Source organism: Giraffa tippelskirchi, chromosome 13 (assembly GCF_054371585.1).
Source record: "Giraffa tippelskirchi isolate mGirTip1 chromosome 13, T2T-mGirTip1v1.2.pri, whole genome shotgun sequence".
Classification (NCBI taxonomy): domain Eukaryota; kingdom Metazoa; phylum Chordata; class Mammalia; order Artiodactyla; family Giraffidae; genus Giraffa; species Giraffa tippelskirchi.
Window position 1 is genome coordinate 59,967,275 of NC_137287.1, and position 17,129 is coordinate 59,984,403.

Here is a 17,129-nt window from a genome sequence, read left to right on the forward strand (position 1 = left end):
ATTTCTATTAGCAATCTCTGACACTCTGAAAGTGGAGACAATAAATAGTGGCAAACTAAATTACAGGTTGGATACATTTACAGATGGAATTTTTGCCTTTTTTTTTTTGCTATTATGTATTTGGAAGCTTTAAGGTAGGCTCTTAGCCGCCCTGCCACCACCACCAAAAGTAGCTTCATTATCTTGGTACCTGTATTTTTTTCCCCAAATCTAAGTTCTCCTGCATTTTACCAGCATGTGCGACAGCCTAGAACAGTTGAGGGCTGACCCTGTAAGATCAGAGCACTTGTCCTGTTGAGACCCAGTAGACTCCACTGTACCCAGAAGCTCACTTGTAGAAACAGAAGGGGGACAGTGGACCTAAGACATTTCTGCCCAGTGGAAAGTCATCTGATTGGCTTGTGGAAGAAGGCTCCACCCCATAGGCACTCGAGTGACCCTATGATAGTAAAAAGCCACAGATTTGAGGGCTCACTCCAAAGCCAGTTTTCAATGGTGCTTAAAACAAAATGAACCTAGTCATAGGACTACCCACGCCCTCCTGTTTTAGAGACGTTGCAAAGGTTAACAAGCTACCAGCCCATGGAACATCTGGTTCTGAAGTTGCTTGACTTTATCCAGAGTGGCAAACAGACGTGCTCCCCCTTTATAAATGACACAGTCGTTTTTCTCCTGTAAGTAATTGAACACAGCACAGAGCGTGGAACTTGACAGAGCCCCTAGGAGACAGGTTTTCTCTCCCTGCACTGCTGCCGACAGAATTAAAAGGTTAAAGAAGTCATCAGATTTGTCAGATCATTTTTTGGGAGGGGATGAGGATTGTATAATTAGAAGCATCAGTCAAGCTTTTAATTGCAGGTTTCATAGGGCAAAGGGCAATGAATGGTTCGAGTTTATAGAGAGATCACTTCATTGTTCTCTTGCTAGACTTTTCTTTTGAGACCTGTTAATTGCTAGATCTTTCTCCTGAAGTTAACAAAAGTTCTGCTTGCTCTGAAATTGTAGTAAATGCATATACTGTGCCTTATTGATTTTTGTTGACATTTTACATGTTTTTTTATGCATTCTGAACCTCCGCTTGGACACTCAGTTTGGCACATGCCCCCGAATAATAAGAGCAAAGTGAATGAAACAGAGTTAGCCCATGGTTTCATATCTGCCTCCATTAGATGATTTCCTGTGCCTCTCCTGCAGTCTCCAGATAAGAAATAAGAAAGAAAAATCTCCCAGTCTTATTTCCCCTGTTAATAGTGTCAGTGATAATCACAATCTTCAAGAGATATTACTTCGAAACGGATGGTAAATTTGGGACTCTCTCATCTTGGAGCTGAGTACATTTCAGTATGGAGCCAGCAGAGGTCCCATTGTAGGTCTCACGGCATTACACACATCATCTCATCTAGATGCCTTAGAGGAGGCCACCCAGCTGCTTCTGTTGATGACAGAAACCACAGCCAGTATAGATATAGGCACCATGCTCAAACAGCTTCACCAGTTGCTGTAACGTCGGAAAAACTAAGAAATAGCTTGGCGTTCTTAGTGAGCTAGACTGCAGGCTTCATCAGGACAGCTTAACGTAGAGGTGAATGAGATGAACCTCCCACGTACTGAGCGTTTTTGTGTATTAAAACTTACAGCATGATGCAAAAAAAAAATGCATTGACTTTTTTTCATGACTGGATGTTGTTGTGCTTTGGGGGTGTGGGCAGGCATTGCTTTCTCTTATTGCTGTTTGATGAAAAAGTGCTAATACAGTATTGACTTGATAATCTCACCAGGTACACATGCAGAGCAAACAGAGAAAATGTATTCAGTGGCCCCCACAGTGACTCCTATGCACCGAGCCATGTGCTGGTTGTTTAAATGTAGAGTTTTCTGCTTGGCTTCCTGGCCATAGAGGCACCCGTCTCATGTGATGGGTGCTAGAATTCCACTTCTGTGCACTCACTCTGAGATGACAAGCTTTGGCCCCTCAGTGTTTAGATCTGCTTCATTTGGAAATCTTTTTAAGTAGCAATAATAATAATGTTTTGAGGCAATTGAGTGGAACACTAAATTATTCTCTGATACCTAAGTTCAAACTGTGCAAGGCTAAAGAAGCTGAAAATCAATGCACTTTTAAAGTCATTAGAGATCATAAGTGAAATAGTCTGCATTGCTTTAGCTAAGCTTTTAGTGTGCCGTGGTATTATTATAAAATCAGCCTGAATCTGCATTAATTTCACAGTCTTTTTCTCTGAGAAGCCCAAGGGTGCATGATAAATAAAATGTAAATTTTAGAAGGCAGTGTTTTTATTAGTGGAAAGGGCAGTGAGCCATGCAGTTGGAGCGGTGACCTGCATGGTAGCTGACACTGCTACAAGGAGTCCTATGGATGCTAGTTATTTTACAGCCGGAAAAAAAAAATAGCCATGGAGGGTTCAATGGGCCTCAGGGGAGACATTCAGAGAAATGTGCATTGTCTTGTGTATGTTCCACTTGAGGTCCAGTCTCTGATAGAAACCACAAGTCACAACTTTCAGAAGTCATGAAGATTTGATACAAATAACAAATCCAATGCAAATGTTTACATTTTACTTTATATGCACTGTTGAATATTCCCAGAGTAATAGCGCATTTGTTAATAGGGGGTTTGTTTTTGTTCATCAGTAACAGTTACTAAGTAGTTTGTACAGGATTTGGGTATATTTATTTGCATTTAAGTAACATGAATGTGTATTTATACATATATCTAACTTTTAAACCACCCAGAAAAGATGAGGTATATTTATTTGCTGACATTTCAAGCTATTGGAATATCTTTGCTAATTTGCCCTGGGTGTGAGGATTTTATTATTGGCTGCTTAAAAATCAAGGCTCCCATTTGAAATATAGAACCAGAATGGGTGGATGCCCTCAGTCATGATAGTCAGCCAAGGAGAAAATGTAAAATTGCAACTCTTTATTTTAGAAAATGCAAACTAGGTCTTGCGCATTTCAAACCTGTGGCTAAAAAAACTTAAAGAGTACCCAGCCTCCTTTCCCTGGACTCCATTCTAAAAATAAATAAACTAATCCATCAGTAAATCTCTCTGCTTTGGTCAGATTAGCAAGTCAGCACTGTAAGTAAAAAAGCAACATGAGATTAAAACCAAAGAGAGAAGTTGTTGATTTCATGTACTACTGAGAACAGTGTCGTCCTGTGGCAGTTCTCGTAGACTGTGTTGGTTTAACAAGCGTCCAAACCTTTTGTCTTGTTGTTTTTTGTCTTTCCTGCTCCCTGTCCCCTTGTTTCCCACAGGCTGTGCGTTTGTCACATTTTCTACAAGGGCAATGGCACAGAATGCAATCAAAGCCATGCATCAGTCTCAGACCATGGAGGTACTGTATCATCTGCCCTTTCTTTGTTTTCTTTGTGCAAATGGTGGGGAATGGAAAGCGATTCTCTCCTGTGTGGATTGTTCACATGACAATCACAGATGTAAACTTTCACCATCTTTCTCTTCATTCATCCATACTCCTCCTCCCTTAATCTCTCTCCCCCCGCCCCACTTTCTTCTCCCTCCCGCTCTCTCTCCTCTGAATTTTTCCCCTAATGACTGGAAATGCACCTAGTAAAACCTTCCACTTGCTCTGCATTCTTTTCTGAGCCTTTTGTTGCAGTGGCCCAGGTCCTGCCGTGTAAAGTTCACGATGCCATTTAACCCGGGCATCTTTGTGCCCCTCAAGGACCAAGTACATTGCCCAGCCCCCAGGGTGGGATGGGTTGAACGCTAACAGCCCCCATTCCAAATTGCAATGGGCCCCGTGCTCAGTCACAGCGTTCTTTCATTTCTTTTTTCTCTTCTTTTTAAATGTGAGGTCAAGTGACCTTTAATCAAGACAAACAGAATTGTTTTTGCATCAGCAGTGTCGGAGAAAGTTAAGACTTCTCCTACAACATGGAACCAGCACAAATGTTCATGTATGAGAGCCTCCCCCCACCCGCCGAAAATTAGATTTGACCCCTTCTAAAAAAAAAAAAAACCAGTAACCAAGAAACTCGAAGGCTCCGATGTGGTCTCCTAATGAGAGACACAGTGGCTTTGGGGGAAGAGAAATACGCTGGCATGGGCCCACAAATGTAGACGTCGGCTCTGTCCTTTGACAGAGGGTCATGGCCTTTCAGGATTTTGCACAAAAGCATTCCAAGAGTGATATGCGGTTCCTTACTCTGTATTGTCTGATAGAATCCTTTGGGATTGCATGTTCTGCTGTATCATGTAAACTGTATCTTTGTGTATGGGTGATCTTTTCTGGAGGTGGCTTTGTACTATTACCTCAAGTTATGTTTTTCATCTTTTGAAAGAAAAAAAGAATTTTTTTTTTTTCAGTTTTATTTAATGTGCCAAAAGTTCTCTATTGTTTGAGCTTCTTTTTTGCCTCCACTTTTGCGGGGGGTTTTAATTTTTTTGTTGTTCGGTTTTTTGTTTTATTTTTTTTGGCCATGCTGCATCTCCCGAAGCATGCCGGGAGCTCAGTGATCTTTCTGGGTCTTGTTCTGTGGGCAAACTTTTTCTAGGGAGCAGAAGGGTGGGTGGAAGTGTGGGGGACGAGAGTGTGCATGGCATTGTCATTCAGTGTTTACCGTACTTTTCTGAGTTTTGATAGCATTGCAAAGCCTATTGTCTTTTTCAAACTTCCTTTTGACTTCAGTATTCCTAACATACCTTATATAATCACTGTGTTTTCCTTTCAGTGCAATGCATTTTTAAGGCACTCACACCCCCCTACGTGAAGGCAAGCTCAGGTGAAAGTCGGCCACAATAAGAGAATTAGCGGGATTTGAAATATCTAGGAATCCAGTCTCGAACAACATGCAGTTACACATGTGATCATATGTTTGTTCCCCTCCCACCCTCGTCCGCCACCCTTTCTCTTACCTTGGGCGGCTCCAGTGTGGTGGATCAGCCTGGTTTCCAGCTGCATATCAGCCTGGAAATGGAAACAAAAGGACTGTTAAAAAGAAAGTCTTGATATACATGTGTGTTTCACTCTTAAATATTTTATTTCCTGTGATGGAGTGATCTGTACCTGATTGGTCTCATGGAAACATCGCCACCCCAGTACCCTCACCCAGGGCCCCCCACCCGAATGGGAGGACTGTGTTCTCCTACGTCCCTACAGACAGAGAACACGAGAAAATACAGCAGAACTGGGTATGAACCCAAACCAAGAAAATCACAGGCTCTCAGAAGGAAAAGAATTTGCTATAGAGAATGGGGCGTATTTATTCTTGAGAAGTCGTTGATCCTTTGTTAATATCACTCTTATCAGAAATCAGATCTGATGCACTTGTTTTTAAATATGGACATCCATGCTTAATCAGAGGGGCCCTTAGACACTTAAATTTCTTGTTTAATTCAAAAATATTGACATTTAAATGGAAGATTGTCTATTATGCAGTCTCATTAGAGTTGTATAATTGAAGTTTGTTTTCTTTTTTTTTATTATTAATCACATTATTTTTAGGACTCTGGCTCACATCTTCAACCAAGATGTATGATCTAAGAGATACGAATTCAAAATGATGTGACTGTTAAAGTTTAAATGAACACATTCTTTAAAGAAAAAGAAGTCATTAATTTTATATGGTACCTTGATTTTTCCCACCTTCCTCCCATCTCTGCCCACCCTGTTTTTCCCCTTCATAGTTTATACAAGTCATTTTTTGAGCTATAATCATTGGCCTGATTTTCTGCTTTTATATCATTTTCTGGTATTTAAAGAAGAAAAAAAGTCAACCATAAATGAACTGTTAGGAGGAGATGCTGTAATTTGTTACAGAATGAATTTGATAGAATAACAACCCTTTCCATGCAAAACCCTTGCTCTCTGTAATTTCTATCTTCAGAGTGGTTTTGCTCTCTTTAAAATGATGAAGCACTAAAATACAGAGCAGACAAAGAAAAATGAAGTATAGATTTTTTTTAAATGGTGGAAATGTTACTTTTATGCAGTTTATTGACTCTTAACATCCTGGGTTGTGACTGTGACCCCCAGAGCTGATGATCAATCCACTGGAGGTTCATTCAACAGCCAGTCACCTCACTTTTCCCACATTTTGGGGGTTAATAACAGGCATGACTGCCTCATCTATGCATAGCTCCATCTCCAGGAACTACCCAAGGTGACAAAAAAAAAATGCAACTTTGCTTTCTAGGAGAAAGAAAAATTAACCCAAAAGGAAGGGGAAAGCTCATTTAAATAGGAATATTAAATTTCTGACAGAAGAGAGAGGTCTGTTATCACGCTGAGTTTCAATAAAAGTTTGTGTTTTTTTTTTAATCACTTGGGTAGAATTAACTTCTTTTTTCTCAGCAAAATTTCACAGCATTAATTGTGATGGAATGTGTAGTAAACTGTATGGAGAGGGAAACCAGTTGGTTTCCACTGAGTGTTTACCAAGTGGCGAATGTTAAAAAGTGCTTTTAAAAAGAAGTCCTCCTGCCTAGGGTGTTAGGCCCTCACTTTCCCTAAGGACCGTCTCCATCTCAAAGATGCTGGTCCTGTTATATAACCTATAGCCATTTCTCACTCACTACCCCCAATCCTGCCTTTTAAAGGAAATGAACATGGAAAGAAGCTCCTAAAACAGCAAGATTGATTAGGAAAAGAAGCCAAGTAGAAATCTCCATCTCCCATTTGATATGTATCTCCCTGGACTAGAACACGATCCTGATACTTCATTTTTTATTTGCAGTAGCCTGGGATTAGTGATAGATTAGATGTGACAGAGAAGGAGGAGACTCTTCTGAACACGTGGGGACAGTGACATCGGTTCATGCCTGCGTTCCCTGAATATCTCCTTCCTTCATCCACGTTCCTAAAATGAAACCCGCTTTACCCAATTATATTACTGGGTCGATGTAATTCCCACCATTCTAAAGTTCAAAAATGCTTAACTTAACATTGGAAAGAGTGAAAAAAAAACAAAAAGACATGAATGACAGGCACTCTCACTCCCATTACGTCTCCCCCTCTTTGTGCCCTGGTCACACATAGCAACAGGCAGACACACCACGACAAGTCCATCTTTCAGACAAACGAACCATGAAGCTTAATTAAGGACCAGTGATCAGGTCTCTTGTCCCTGAGGAGGTCCTGGGATGGTGGAAGGAAGACCCCTGAAGAGAGAAGGCGAGGCAGTGTAATAAGCAGATCACAAGAGCAAAATGCTTCTTCAAGCACCAGAGCCCCAGAGACACCAGTGACAGGCCCTGGAATATTCTGTTGATGGTGCTATTCAGAGAAGACGAAGGACCATCAAACCACTTACAAACCAGCCCAGCCCGTCCCCTCTGCTGCACAGTCGTTCAGAAAGCTAGGCCCCACGCTGACTGAGTGTCCCGAGCCCAGTGGACCAGGCTATAACCCCCTCTTCACTTTCCGCTGTGTCTGACCACAGGGCTGCTCTTCACCGATCGTGGTGAAGTTCGCGGATACCCAGAAGGACAAGGAGCAAAGGCGCCTCCAGCAGCAACTGGCGCAGCAGATGCAGCAGCTCAACACTGCCACCTGGGGGAACCTGACGGGTCTGGGCGGCCTCACCCCGCAGTACCTGGCGGTAAGTTCCTGGGGATGGGGGTGTGGGGGGACGTGGGGACCCCAGGGAGAGAGAGAGAGCCCTGCACCTGGAACTCTTCCAGACTCCTTGTTCCCTCAGTACACCAAAAGCTCAGCCTCAGGATGCTGTGAATGTCAGGAAATTCTTGGCATCGATGCAGTTTTTCCAGGTGAAATTGATGAGCATAAGGATGGACTGTTCGGTCTAGCTCGATGGAGGCTGAGCTGGGCTCCACAAGGCTGGGTGTTAACCAGTGTTCCAGCATCAACTCCTGCATCAGGAGGGGTGCGGCACGCTTCCCACACCATGATTTAAGGTCCCCAGGCAGCCGTGGTCAGCCCGCTCTCTATGCCCAGGTCAGGGCGTTCCTCGGCAGGACCTAGGAGGGAGGCCTCATGGAACTGTCCTTCACTGGGTCTTTCCAGAGGAGGGATGTTGATTCAGTTCAAATGTTTCTTTATCTCCTGGAAACCCGAAACTCAGATCCTGTTTCAGGACAAATAGACCCTGTTCTTTTCAACCATCCCTTACAGTTCATTGTTTCTAAAGTTTCACCTCCTCTTTTTTTTTCCCTTTCCCTTTTTTGTCCCATTTCACTTTGCCACTGTCTTTATTAAAATGCCAGAGTCAAAATGTAAGACCATTCTCCTGGTAAGATCTAAAAGCATGAGGAGCGAGCCCTAGTGTGAACCTCAAAGCATCGTCACGTAGCTTGAGAGTGGTGGAAGGCAGCTCATACTCCTCTAAGGTTTTACTTATTTTTACTTGAACTAGTGCCAAACCATGCTTCTCTACCCCACTTTTCTGCTGGACTACACATTAATAAATATAATTTTGTATTGTGCATTTGGGCCTTTGATTCTAACCTCTGTCTGTGTATGTGTGTCCTAATTCTGTCCTGACCTTTGAACTGCTGCCCTCAGGATAGTATGACCCATGAGCTGTACTTTGTAGCAGAACCGATACTGTTCTGCAAAACAGCCCTCCCTGTAACCGTGAAAGGTGATCCCCCTGCTTCTGCAGGTGAGGGAAAGGAGCGGCTTAAAGAGGTTTTGTTACTTCACCCAAGATTATGGTGCTGGTGGTCAGGCAGGATTTCAACCCTCCGTGTGCTCTCTCCATCCAGCCTGGCTGCTTCTCCAAGGCACTGTGACTCATATTCCCCTTTTATTTTAATATTTACTTGTTTGGCCGCATCGGGTCTTAGTCGAGGTTTGTGGGCTCTTCACTGTTATCACGCGTTATTTTTCATTGCAGCGCACAGGCTCTCCAGGTGCGGTGCATGGGCTTAGTTGCTCCATGCAGGTGGGATCGTAGTTTCCAGATCAGGGATCACACCCGCATCTCCTGCATTGCAAGGCGGACTCTCAACCACAGGACCACCAGGGAAGTCCCTGATAGTTCTCTTTTACCCACCCTCACACTTGTCGGGGTCTGACGAGCAGTAGGTATTCATGACACATCTGTGTCTTGCGGGAGAAGCGTGCCTCTCCTGCCTTCCCCTGAGCCATTGATAGAAGCAGTAACCAAGTTTGTGTCACCTTCTAGCCATTTTTCCATCTTTTCCACAAGGACCCCATGTGAAATTTCCTCGTGTCTTGCTGAAATAAAATACAAAATAAATTATAATTTATATAGTTATATATTTATATATCAATTATATATTTATATATTTTATATAACATCAAATATGAAATAAAATATTTTAAATATTTTAATTGCTGAAATAAAAAATAAAAACAAGGATTTCTATCATACACTGATGGCAAGCTCACCTTTTCAGAGTTTCTAAGAATCTAGCTTCGTGTTCCACTGTTTCCAGGAACCAGGACCCCATGCCTGTCCCAGTCTTCTGGCCCCATCCCCCAGCACCTGTTTCTTTGTGTTGAGGTCAGATTCTGACTCTGGCTCACCAGAGCGTGGTTGTCAGTGGAAAGAATCCTCGGGTTAATGACCCTCCAGGTATTGCAACTTCCTCCAGTAGAAATTATTAATCCCTCAAAGTATCTTCAAAGCTAATTTAATTTGACTAAACTTCAGTTTTTAAAAAGTTGTGCAGAGCTCCATTCTCTTGTAACCACAAGAGAATGGGAAACCCAAGAAATCAAACCAAGAGAAGGGATTGCTCTCTGTCGAAATGGGTCATCCCTGGCTTCCTCCTCTTCCTCACTCTGTGTGTATCTGTGTATGTCTGGGTGTAATATCTAGGTAGTCTGTTACACCGAATCCAGAAGGATGAGTGAAAGGTGTAGACCTGTTTCTGATAACTGTTCACATTAATTCCCATAGTATCATTGCAACTAGGACTTCGGTAGAATCAAGTCAGCTGTTGGATGCCCATTTGTGAGTCCTATACCGTTGTGGAGTCTCCTCCTCCTAGAGCTGCGGAAACCGACACTTACCTGCAGGAGTGGCAGCTCTCTCCGTTGGGTTGCGCAGAGCTCCAAGTGAATGATGAGAGCCTGTTTTGTAAATAGTGAATTCTTCTGGTTCCTCCTCAGCTCACAGAACCGTGGCAGTTTTTTAATAATAGATTTGGTGAATCTATGCTTTTGACATCCATGGACTTCTGAGTATAGGAGACAGCTCCACACTCGCTCCAAGGTACAGACTGTGGCTGTACTGATCTACCAGAAGGAGGATATCAGTAAGTCTAGTCACACACTTAGTACAGCACCTAAGTGAAAGTCGCTCAGTCGTGTCTGACTGTTTGCGACCCCATGGACTGTAGCCCACCAGGCTCTTCTGTTCATGGGATTCTCCAAGCAAGAATACTTTAGTGGGTTGATATTTCCTTCTCCAGGGGATCTTCCCGACCCAGGGATCAAACCCGGTTTCCCCGCACTGCAGTCAGGTCTTTACCCTCTGAGCTACCAGGGAAACCCTAAGTTAACCTGTTACTCAACTTACTTGGACAAATGAAAGAGTGCTTTCAAATGGTAATCACATGCCTTACCTTGTGCTGCTCACTGTTCCCTCGTGCGGAATAAATGTACTTCTGGAAGCTCCAGAGACAAAATGCAGAGACCTTTTCACAGCTGTCTTCATTTCTTTTTAGAAGATGCTGATATATTTATAATAATAGCATCAGTGTACCAAATAGTTCTAAGTTTTGACAAATAGTATGTTCCTCTGTACCCACAAAGACCACCTTAAAATGATTGACCATTGTCTTTATCCTATAGTTATGACTGCAGTTGTGGAGCTGTGAATAGATACATTTATCTCTGTAGGTATCTCAGCGGTTTCTCTGTTAGTCCAGGAGTCATCGAATCTGCGCATTCCTAATCAAAGTTGTAGGACAGGGAGCTGTGAAGGAAAGCGGAGGAGACCCAGGGTTGGACCCTGATTGACAGAGATGAGTTACGAGAACTGCTAAGCTCCAGAGAGATAGCATTAGTCACGCCATGTTGGTTTCCATAGATTTAACACCTGGTTGTTAAAAATTGTAAATTGATGAATTGTTTAAGGTAGTGACGTTATTGAGTCTCCCCGGTGTCTGTGTTTCTTAATAGAGATTAGACATTAATATGGATTTATGGCTCCAACGCTGGGAACCTTTAGCCCATTAAGAGGCAGCAGTAGCTGACTGTGTGAATGTAAAGGGAACTGGATGTGCCCCTGTGGATGTGGGAAGTTCCTTTGTCCTCAACTGCATTTCTTTTTGATAGCACATTTCTCTGTTTTTGGTGTTTGTTTTTTTTTTTTCAGCTTCTGCAGCAGGCCACCTCCTCCAGCAACCTGGGTGCATTCAGTGGCATTCAGCAGATGGCGGGTAAGTCACGAGGCCTGCCTGGCCTTTGGACCGCACTGTTGTGTGAATTTGGGATGGGTTCAGAGGGCGAAGAAAACAAGCAGGGGGAAAGAACCACAAACCTGTCCTGTTGGCTTAGCTGTTAAACCTTAGAGTCAGCTGCTTAGAAGTTGATTTTCTATCTCTGGCATCTCCAACAGTTATACAACGAGAAGACTGGGGGCTGAGAATTCCTGCACAGTACCCTCCATAAAGTGGAAAGTGTTAGTCGCTCAGTTGTGTGCATTTGCGACCCCATGGACTGCAGCCCCCCAGGCACCTCTGTCCATGGGATTCTCCAGGCAAGAATACTGGAGTGGGTTGTCATTTCCTTCTCCAGGGGATCTTCCCAACCCTGGGATTGAACCCAGGTCTCCCACATTGCAGGCAGATTCTTTTACCCTCCAGAGTTGTGTTTATTTTTTTTAATGGGTTTGATTGCTGGGAGGTGGGGACAGGGGAAGGGAGCGGACTTCCAGCAAGAGTCCTGTATCCAGGGCAGCCACCATGATTGACGTCCCTCTAAAATTTTAATAACAGGCAGTCAGTAAAAATGTTTTGTCCTCCGTAATGAATGAAAGCCAGGCTTGCAGACCTATCTCTGACTGATACTATTTCAGTCCCTTGATAACCACAATTAACAGGGGTGCCTTTTTTTATTTTTATTTTTTTTAATTTAAAAGAATCCCAGTTGACAGAATTGTGCATCAGAAGCTTTTATGGGAAAGTGGAAATCTTTGTTGTCGGGAAAAAATCACAGTGGGACTGAATGTGAAAGCCAGCCCGTGAAGGGTTTCTTTTGATAATGAACTGTGTTGGTAGTGACCTAGGGGCAGTGATTAGTGAGAGGTTGGTCCCACTGAGTCACCTTCCAGGCTGATACGCTGACCCGTGCAGTGAATCAGGACATAGGGGCCAGTAATCTGCCGTGAGGAACAGTCAGGAAGCTTCTTCCTCAGTTCCAAAAACGTAGAGGAGAGTGGGCGATGAGAACAGATTGTTGGCATATTAGAGGCAAGCACAGTTTGTTTCCATCAATGACACCCTGAGTCAATGAAATGAACCCAGGATATGCAGAGTGGAAGCCTGATTTCTTTATCTGTCACTATGAAACTCCTTTTTTCTCTTTTTATCCTGAATACATAGCCTTGTGTTATTTTTCTTCTCCTTGTTTCACTTTGAATGGATCTGGAGAGACTTGGCATGAACACACACAGGTCCCTCCTGTACGTCCTGTGGTGGTCAGCCCCGCCTTCCGTGGTGGCCTCTGGAGCTAAATTGTGACCTGACAGGATGGACTGGCCTGCAGTAAGAGCAATGCTCGGGTACTTGTGGCCCTTTAAATCTGCAGGCACTGCCCACCTATTCTGTCATAATACAGCTTTGGGATTATTAGAAAAAATAGATATTAAAATAATAAGTAGTGAAATCATCCGGCAGAATGTTAATGAACACAGTTGAGAAAGCTGGCCTCGAAGCTAAGCATCTCCTTGAACGGTTGATTTATTTTTAGTTCTGTGAAGGGGGCTGGAGAGACAGAACTTAAATATTCAGGGAGTTTTCTACGTTTTTAAAAAAGAAAAAACCTCCAGATTGCACACTCGGAAAGAAATGTCAAGACGCGTCATGTTTTTCCACCAAGGCAGGATTTTTCTTCTAATCAGTCGGAACCCCCCCGCCCCCAAATTCAAAATTAGAGTCTTCCCTTAGAGGAAGCCTGAGGCTCTCCCATTGCCGTGGTTAAACTATGCAGAGAAGGTCACAGGGTCCCGAGGCTGCTGCCGGGCGTGTCTTCCTGCGCGGACAGGGTGCCCTGTCCGTCTTCATCAGGCTGTGAGCCCGCGGCTCACCAGCTCAGGTCAGGACGTCGGCATCTCTGCACTGGGCACTCATTTATCAATGGAGGGCATCTGGGAGTCACCTTAGGTGTGTGGAACAGATGGCTAATTTAAAGTCAGTCTGTAAATGCACGCGGCCTTCCAAAATTCCCCTTTCTCGAACCTTCAGTGTGAAATTCAGCACCAAGGCCGCCCAGGCTGTGCAGTCATAGGCCGAGTGTCCCATTTTCTGCTGTCACCTTGAGTAGTGAGGACCGAGGATGGGGATGTCAGGGTTCTTCTGCTTTGCCATTTCTGTAATGAGTGCCCTTCATTCCTATGGAAAATCAGGTCTCATCATCCCAGTGATGGAAGCACTATGGTTTGGGGTATTTTTATTTTCAACCAAGTTCTGTGGCCCCCGGCTCTTTCATCATCTCCCAAAAGTAGGGCTTTTTTCACTGTCAGTCACCTAAACCCATCCTGGAAAGTGGAGGGGTCATGGGGTCCCTTTGTGGGAGAAGTTTCCCCCACGCACTGAATTGTGGGAGAGGGGCCCCCTCTTCCCCGTTTCCCTAAAAACCTTCACTTCCTTCCCCTCCTCCCTCACCTGTGAATTCTCCTGAATCATCAATGCTCTGAGAGGGTGTGACCCCCTCTAAGTGGCATTTGTGGACTATTTTGGGGCTGCTGATGAGTGAGTCAATTTATAAATTGGCAGGTGCAAATTTACGTTCTTCATACAGTCCCAATGAAACTTAAGTGAAATGCCTGGTTTTTGAATTAGAAATTTGACTTTAGCTGGACGTCTAAGCCACAAACCGTTCCCTAAACTAACGGCAGTATCTTTAAGAATAACTTGTGAAAAAAAAATAAAAGATAAGAAACAAAACAAAAAAAGAAGAATGAGCTGTGGAATGTCTGGGGTCAGCGAGTGAGTAGTGTCCTGCATGTTACGCATGAGCATGGTACTTAACATACACGGTGGAAACAACATGAAGAAACCAAGAGGTGTCTCATCCCAGACCCCTCCTGGGGTCACAGCGCCTGTAAGCCATTGAGGCTGTGGAGGAGCAAGAGCAGTGCTCAGTCGCTTCAGTCATGTCCAGCTCTTTTGTGACCCCATGGACCCACCAGGCTCCTCTGTCCATGGGGTTCTCCAGGCAAGAATACTGGAGTGGGTGGCCATTTTCTCCTCCAGGGCATCTTCCCGACCTAGGACTTGAACTTGCATCTCTTTTGTCTCCTGCATTGGTAGGTGGGTTCTTTACCACTAGAACCACCTGGAAGACCCACGTTCATGTCCTCCAGGGCTAGAGAGCCGACTCCACATGGGACACTCGAGTACTGCAGCTGAGAGCACCATCCACAGACAGTGAACACCATCCACAGACAGTGAATATCATCTCGGAAAGCAGTGATACTAGGCTGTGAACAGCTCTGAAAACAGAAGGGTCTGTCCTACAGGAAACTGAGGTGTCTCACCACAGTCTAGAATGTCTCATCTGAATGAGTAAACATTTTCTGTTTGAAGAGAAAATAAAAGAAAGCTGGAAAAGAAAAAAAAAAAAAAAAAACGGAAAAACAAAAAAAAATTAGGTGACAATTTTCTAAAGTAGTTACATCGATAAAATCAAACAAGACATCAACTATATACATCTTTGTTTTAAAAAAAAAAAAATTTCCTTTCAAATTAAAAGTAACTTCAGAAGTGCTTTATGATTTTATGAAAGGGAACCTTTCCTAAACCTGAAATTTAAAAAGCAAAGAATATAACAGTAAGGCTGAAATCTTTATAAGCTGACTGCTTTTATGTGTATCCTTTTTATTTTTTGTGTATCCTTCAAGTTGATTGATTTTACTTTCCCTCTTACCACTTGTGATAAAAATTTGTCCATTTGCCACTCAAACTGTGGTACTTTTTCCATGAATTTCTGAAATCTCCGTAACTTGGGGTCTGAGTTCAGGCCAAGAGTCTGGATTTTTCCAGAAAAGAAAGAATAAGGGGAAACTGGTTTTTCGGTCTTTTGTTTCATCTGAAAAAAGCATCTTGTTAGAAAAACGAGGGTGGTATTACACCAGTTTGTTTTTCACAGAGCACCTTGAAATAATCCTGGGGTTGATCCTCACACTTTACAGCACAGCAAGGAGAAAACCACCACCTGTTACTACCTAACAGCTGGAAAAACCGAAGTACGAAAAGGACAAGGAAGTGGTGTGACATGCATTAGAATACAGCACTCCCACATGCTGCAGCAGCTTTATGACATGAGGGCTCTCAGCATCCAATTCTACAGGTGGGACAACTGAGGATGAGAGAAGTTAATGAACAAACTGCCCAGAGTCACCAAGGTAAGAAATGGCAGATCCACATTTCAAACTGGCCTGAGCGCCCTGTCACCCCCTCGCCCGGCTGTCACTCAGTGCACCGCGCTTCCACAAATCCAGGTATGTTATCGCTCAGACGAGTGAAGAGACCAACTAAGAAGCAAATCTGAGCCGTCAATGAACAATGCACAAGAACCCCAAAACTGCTCCAAGCGAAGCAATCCAGTGTCGGCCGCAGGAAAACCTCCTCCTTTCATTCTGGACAGCATCACAAATTTATTAGGGGGTGGTTTTCTGCTAGGGGAAATATTTTTCTAGGTGGGGAGCTTGTTAGTAAGAAGTTACAGAGGTTATGAAGCAGTGGCCGAAGAAGAGGACCTAATGATGGACAAAGGGAGAACTGCTTCACTTGACTTCTGACGTTCAGAAGTGGGTAGTAATTCGCTTTCAGAATCTCTGGCCTAAGTTTCCAAAGTCAGAGGGAAATCATAGCGGGCAAGTGTCTGCCTGAAAGAACCACACAGCGACTGCTGTACTGGCCAGAGATCTGGCTGAGAGCAAAGACAGGCTCAGCGTGTCTGTGACAACGAGCGGAAAAGAGGGAAGACTTTGGCTAAAATTGGACCTCGCATTGGGGGCACACTTGGGAGGTGTGCAGACTGGACCCACAAAGGCCCCAGGTTCTTCCCAGAGCCCAGCTTCCCCTCCTCCACACCCCACACTCCCTGCTAATAGCCCTTACGAGAATGCTCCATAACCACCCATCTGTCACTTTCTAACAGACCTGATTGGCAAGCGCTGGTAACAACTGACATCTGTTCTCGCTTATTGAAATGCAGATTTATGGTAATTGCTCTGAACAATAAGACACAGAATTACCTAAGGTGAACATTCAATTAAATTTTCATGCCCTTCTCCTTATAAATAATTTTTTTTTTAAACCTTAAGTTTCAAGCAGGCACAGTGTGCATCTCTTCGGTACATACTTTCCTCGTTTGGAGAAGGGTTGTCTTTTCCAGAGTAATAAGGGAAAAGTTGAACCCCTGTATGACCAGCTTTTTTTTTTTTCTGGCCATCTTGATCTTGGCACATTGTTAGGTTTCCTAAAACTTATCTCAATGTTTTGCATTTCTCGTCACTCAGATTATTTGCCCCTGGTTTGAGGGATGTCCACCCGAGCAGAGTGCTTTGTGAGGTTAAAAAGGGGTGGTTCTCTTCTCAGGGAAGAGCTGTTGCCAACCAGAACCAGCATCGCCTGCCCCCCCATCCCTCCCACCCCCTGCCCCGGCCAGCCCTCCCCCATCTGGTGCCCTTTGAGGGTTTTTGTGTCAGGGGAGCAGAGATGAGACAGGGCCGGGGGGTGGAGAACCAGAGGATCTGAGAACAGGACAGGATGTGCTTACACACACACACACACACACACACACACACACACACACACAGAAAACAGGAAACGACGGAGAAAGAACCAGACATGTGAATTCAACGTCAGCAGAAGCAACACCCCCTTTGAGACAGCCGGAGCGGGGAGAGGGGTGGCCAGGACTGACTATCCATCGGGGGCTGAGCCTGCGGCAGCTGGAGGTCAGGAAAGATGCTGGTACCA

General features: G+C 44.0%; 1 protein-coding gene across 35 annotated transcripts in view; it reads left to right on the forward strand.

Annotated features, from left to right (window-relative positions):
- Window positions 1–17,129, forward strand: part of CELF2 (CUGBP Elav-like family member 2) — a 316,757-nt gene that overhangs the window by 263,547 nt on the left and 36,081 nt on the right. For 33 of the 35 annotated variants that reach the window (XR_014072471.1, XR_014072473.1, XR_014072472.1 and 30 more), the window contains 3 exons: window positions 3,281–3,360; window positions 7,427–7,585; window positions 11,297–11,360. Coding sequence is in view for 30 of the 35 variants with exons in the window: in XM_081554061.1 (XP_081410187.1) it covers window positions 3,281–3,360; window positions 7,427–7,585; window positions 11,297–11,360 (303 nt within the window). In the remaining 5 variants the exon portion in view is untranslated. The remainder of the gene's footprint in view (window positions 1–3,280; window positions 3,361–7,426; window positions 7,586–11,296; window positions 11,361–17,129) is intronic. The other 2 variants (XM_081554068.1, XM_081554069.1) reach the window with 1 other exon arrangement.